Consider the following 6,128-nt stretch of genomic DNA (forward strand, 5'->3'; position numbering starts at 1 on the left):
CTCTAGACAAGTCTCACGTTATCTGTGTGCCTACAAGTATTTCAGGTGCATTGTGCATGCTGATCCTTGCATACACCCACGCAACCCTTCGAAAATGGAGTGATTGAGATTTATATTGGTTTACCATTGCGCATGTACATAAAGGAGCTTTTTTCCTACTCGTCCGATGTCCTGACGTACGTATTACTACTATTGTTGCTGCTGCCAGCATGAATAACCACGATCGCGACCGCTAGCGGCAACACCAACGGCCACTCCATCCGTTCGTTTATGTATGCATGTACGTATAAATATAAGAAGCTCTAAATTAAGTTAGCCAACGCCAATGGCTGAAGCTAGTTGGTGTCATATACGTTACAGGGTAACCTGATGGGGAAGCGAACTGTCTTGTCTGTCATCTTCAAGGGGAGCTGCAACTCGTTGCTTTGGGCATGTAAAGTGGGTCTTCTGTAAAGGAAGGAAACCTACACTGTTCAATATAGTATATATATATATATATATATATATATACTGTGAAAAGGCTTAATATTATTCCAATCTACGAGCCATCTATAAGCTTACTTTGCCCATTTATTTAATTTATCGACCGACATTGCTATGATAAATCTTGCAAGCTTGCGTTGTTCGTACTCTTACTGCTATCTATTCAGCGGAACTATGAGCAATGACAAAAGCTCCCACCTAAACTCAGCGATAACCCTACAAATAACGTAACGACATAAGAATGAGGAAACGCGACGACTATAAGTAATACGAAAGTATTTCTGCTGAAGACAAATTACACTTACCAGTATCTCTAAAACACCGCTAAAAATATGAAATTAGAAGGTGTGTTTCAAGTCACTAACGTCCGCTATGAGCTCCGCGTGTTTTTTTCACCCGTTTTATCCATAAAACAACAAAAGCCATACAAGAAGGGTCATCAGGCAAGTTGGATGTTGGGAGGAAATTTCCTTTTATCTATAAATTTGTACAATCTCATGGGAAAACGTCACAGCGCAAAGTTGCACACACATGTAAAAGGAACATCATTGTATCTATTTCTACAGGCAATGTGTATCTAGCAATTATCATAATAATAATATAAAAAAATCACACAAGTAATCATTGTAACAATGAGTGGTGGTAGGCTGCGTATTACAAACTCTAAGCTAATAGGTATGGCACTTTTGTCAAGATAGCACCTGGTCTTTCTCCCTAGAGCGATTATTGCTATTTCTAACACAGGTCACATATAGGTCGTAGGTCACACATCGCGACTTACTTATACCTCGCGAGATACTAACTGAATTGGGCACTTGTTGCGGTACGCATCACACAGACGACATAATTGCATAGCTCAGTACGCGTCAACTAGTTACCTAGCTATCATATGTATAAAAATATTCTACGAAACAATAGCACATTGTGGCCCTTTCCTAATTAGCTTAAACTCTCATCAGAATCGGTGTAAAGATCTGCAACAGATGGGATACTCGCAGCATGCCGCGGAGCTTCCTCGAAGAGCGACATGTCGTCCCAGGACATATGGCCTACTAGCAGAATTAAGCGGCCAACCGAATCGAGAAAATTGCTGTCTGATAATAATAGTGGTGGCAGTAACAATGATATCCCCGGGTGCGGCAGAAGCCATTCGTGTTCCGCTTTCCCTAGCTCAGATGCGTGCTTCATATAAGCCACTATCTCTACTAAGCGGGTAAGCGGACAGAGGCCCCGCATCCCCTATGCGGCTCCCATTTGGGGCTCACTGCTTGGAATGGTACATAAGCATCCAAAGTAGAACGTAGAAACTATCTGCATGGCTATCGGCTAGTGCTGCCGAGCACACCTTGTTCATTCTACATAGGATCCAATATTTATTTTTCGTTATAATCAATCATACATATACTATAAGCACTTAGAAATAAGGCTATCATGCATGTGCGGAGGACAGCTGCCCTGAGAGCTTAGTAATGTGGAATATGATAGTGATAAGGCATTGGACCTGTGTGCGCGTTGACCCCACTATGCCTCATAGGTACTTAATTTACCATTTTATTTTTAGTAGAAGTTAGGAAGTTTCTGAATCCTTGGGCTTGGAAGCAGTGTATCTATGCTTGCTATTGAACCCCCTAGAGCAGACGTACTACGTTTGCATTTGTTGTAAACATTGATTTATCAGATGCCGACGACGAAAGAAAAGAATCCTTCCAACACATGTGTGTACGAGCAGTCAGTCGTATAGCATAGATAAGGTGTAAATATTTTTCGTAACATAAATAGTACGATAATAACGCATTGACGTAATAAAAATACCCGTCACGAATACTATGAACAATATATGGCTCTAACATATAATTCTATAGGTACTGGGACGTGATGGGTCGGCCTTTTGAGAAAAAAATACGTGAAACAAGATATGAATAGCTTTGTTTCTTACTGTGACTATTATGGATACAAGGATTATTATTTATTACAAACACATTCTGATTTGCCGTCATGATACGAATTTAATTTGTCATTGCTACTATTTCTCTGTTATCGAACTACATCGATTATATTAGCGATAATTAAATAAAGATGCCATTTAGTACATTAGTATTATAGCTCTCGTATCCTGCAGAAAATCAATTATTTCGTTAGCGTATCGCCTCAAGACATCGATGTGCGTATTGTCACACTTGGGGTAATTCGACGTTCGACGGTCTACCGATGTCTGTACAAGCACCGCCGAACCCATATTAAAAATCAACCCCATGGAACTTTCCAGCATCAGAGAGCTTTTAACATTACATTAAGATATGATCTTAACTCCTCTACGTGATATAGCCTAACAGCTAATTAGGGTTAGTCGCAAAATATAGAGCTTTGAGTGGTTTAGCCACCGCTTATCGCCAAGTATATAGTGGCCTGCAACACTCCCTTCTTTGCATTTGCGTAGAAAAGGAGGCTTATTTATACGGCCTGTTCGCGTAAGTTAGCATATCCCGCAATCACATATGTATGGGCGCGTTTTAGCGCGGGAAAAAGGCATGTCATGAGGTGCCGGGTAGTTTTTTCGACGCTTGGATGACCCGGATGACATTTATAAAATAATACAGCGTCAGTTGCGTGCAGAAGTACGGGTTGTAATTTCTTTGGGCCGGAGCGGTAGAAGAGGCCGTGCTCAAGTAACAAGCCGTCCAGTTTTCTCCCAGTACCCTTATCACTGGTGGCCACGAAATGGCTCGCCAACTGATACGCCACGAGGTCGGCATCCTTGTAGACTCTCGTGCCATTACTAATTCAACATAGAAGGCTACTCTCATCGTGGTAAAAAAAATTCACGAAATGAGCTGACCTCGGCTTTTGTCGAAAGTAAGCATAGCAAACTCGAATTTCACATTGAGTTCATACAGCAGAGAGCGCTTGGCACTCATAAAGTAGCTGACCGCTTTTGTTGATGGAACAATTGCTCTGGTGAACCGGTCTCCTTCAAGTAAAGCGTTCAGACGGCTTCTTCTTGAAGCTCTCTCACGCTTCACTTGCAAGATCTGCAAATTGAATCAAACGCGGGCCACTCCTTCCGGATACCGATGCACCTGCTCGGAAGAAGATCTGAGCAGAGCATAACAAAAAATCAATTAGAGTGAGAGAAAACGGTGGACTACAAAATTAGTTGCTGCCCTCCAAAGGCGCACTTCTAATGATCGTTGTACTTCAATCACGGTGTTAGTGAAGAACCTTGATGTCACAGACGATTCACGAATATATCAAACAGACATCATGTACCGTAAGAGTCAGGTGTTCTCTGAAGGAAATTAAACGATTAATGCAATTCAACGTTTTCCTGAAAAACTTCTTTTTTATTTCCGTAGCAATGTGTCGGGGAAATGGCCGTTTGCTTGATCATGATCCAATTATGTCGCCACTACGAGCAGAAGCGAATTCTCTATCAAAGTTTATGCCTCGAGTGTGATGCTCAACCAGAAAGACGCCATAACACCTTACTTCTCTCCATAGCAATACTAAAAAAATTTATCTTCATGCTCTACAAAGCATCGTGTAAGCCTGGTTGACTGACGGGTCTGAAATAAGATCATGTGCCTTCTGACAAGGCGGTGCTTTGGCTTATACAACCCGATTAGTACAAGGCCGGCTGATCGAGAATACAAGCGTGTTATCCGCTAAGCGCATAGTCGTAGAGCGGTCCAGGTTTGACCCGTTAAATTACCATACATAAAGCATTATTGAGCGGGAATCCAAGCAATCGTGATACGACAACGTCGACTCACCCAGTCGTTCCTCTGTCAAGAAGACGTTCGCAAACTTGCAAGTCTGTGAATGGCTAAAAAGCCGAGCTAAAAAACGTAACAACGGTTGTATTAAATAAATATCATCGCCAGAAGTGACGTTTCTAGCATAAAAAAAAGTCGTAAAATGTGAAAATATCTGATTTTATTTATCTACGCTTTTAGAAGTAACGAATTAAAAAAAAAACTTGCGATTTAGGTACCGTACACATAAAGATGTAAGGTCTAAAATTAACGAGATACCATAAAATAATTTAGTTATCAACGCACTGTAGAAAGGCTACGGTACAAGGACTTCGGCCTTCTGATTTGTTTGGTGGTGACAATAACAAAGCGACATTAGCTCACATCCCTGTTGACAACCGCAATACAGATCTCGGCTCGGATGCGTTTCGAACGGTACCGACTCTAAGGTCTGTCCGCTATACCTCTGTACTTCACTGTTAGTGCTCAATCGCAGTTATTTTGTGTAGGATTATATGATTGTACATGCAGCTTCTTTCTGGAGATTATGGGTTGAGTTAAAGAAGTACTAGATGATCGATAGCACTGCAACCCAGAAACAGTCGGCGCGCTAACATAGTTCTGCGGTTACATTTAGTTAAGCCCTCTCGCCCCATTCAAATTAGACGGAATCCCGCTACCAGGAGGCTCACCGTGTTAGTATTATTGCAGGTATATGTTTGGGCTGCAAAGAGCTGTCGAATGCAGGCCGAGCAGTATCAGGGTCTATTTTTCTCTTTCCCTCCATTTCTGCTAGAGTTACTGCACAGACAAACCAACCAACCAACCAACAGCCCAGCCGCGCTGCTTCTGCTGCTAGTGACACTACCGTCCTCTTTGCACTGATCATTTTTCTCCTTGGCCAGTAGTAGGCTAGCCAACGACTCAACGATTAGACTCTGTGGAACGGAACGATGCGTAACTGCGGGTCGCAGCTAACGGCGGCACAGGATATCTCCAATACAATACGAGCCTACCATCACCAAGACCACCCGCATGAGAGCTGCCATTTCTCCAAGGCTCTTCGTGATCGAAATAGGCGGGTATAGTTCGCTGTACAGCAAAAATGGTGCAAACAAAAAGGTACCCTTTAGTTTAGTGATGTGGCCTCACGAACGAGTCCCTTTGGCCGACAATCGTATGTGCAGACGTGGTCTTTTGCACACCATCTGTCCATGCGACACCGCTGCCGGGCTCCGCTCTGTGGCGTCCGGATATACGCGAAAGGAGAGATGAAACCAAAGCGAAAACTCGATTAATTCAGATGAACTCAAGCGGGCTCAGAAGGGTAACTTCAGCCCGTCCTCGATGATAAGAACCCTGGAAAAAGTTTACAACTTTTTCGTGTCTATTATCAAGATATATTTGTATATATAAATGCACGCAGACGTATGACCATATAGAGCCCCGCGTGTACACCTGAATATTGTTGTAGTTGTGTGTGTTTGTATTACGCGGCAAATGATTCAAACAGCAGTGGGAATTTTCACCAAAAAATCAATATTCGTCACATTGATCTTTTATTTGGTGTTTGTTATAGGTTTGATTCAATCGTAAAAAACATGAAGTTCATTAAAATAGTACCAGTAAATTAGTCTGAAACACATAGCATTGTTATACAATCCCAATGTACGCGCTACGAACAGATTTGGCGAGACAGACCATTGAGAGAATGTTTTCATTGATTAATGATATGCGATTGGTTCCCGACAGGGTCAGCAAAAAAGATGAAGCATATGTACCTTTTTTATTTCTCAGCTCGTTAAGTACTAGTAAAAGGGAACCCTTTGAAATCATTAGGTCAGGAGCAACACGTTTGTTCGTGTTACACAGTACAAAGTAAAATTATATATA

At 42.0% G+C, this 6,128-nt stretch overlaps 1 protein-coding gene across 12 annotated transcripts in view; it reads right to left on the reverse strand.

The window, feature by feature from the left end:
- LOC111252394 (metabotropic glutamate receptor 2-like) overlaps nt 1-6,128 on the reverse strand; it is a 185,847-nt gene that overhangs the window by 129,438 nt on the left and 50,281 nt on the right. Inside the window, exon 1 of one of the 12 annotated variants that reach the window (XM_086991926.1) lies at nt 1,287-1,474. The exons of the other annotated variants lie outside the window; for them this stretch is intronic. Coding sequence (XP_086848052.1) covers nt 1,287-1,314 — 28 coding nt within the window. The 5' untranslated portion in view covers nt 1,315-1,474. Of the gene's footprint in view, nt 1-1,286; nt 1,475-6,128 lie in introns of those variants that run through there. 12 annotated transcript variants of the gene reach the window in all.

This window comes from Varroa destructor, unplaced genomic scaffold (assembly GCF_002443255.2).
Source record: "Varroa destructor unplaced genomic scaffold, Vdes_3.0 BEIS01000006.1, whole genome shotgun sequence".
In the NCBI taxonomy this organism is placed as follows: domain Eukaryota; kingdom Metazoa; phylum Arthropoda; class Arachnida; order Mesostigmata; family Varroidae; genus Varroa; species Varroa destructor.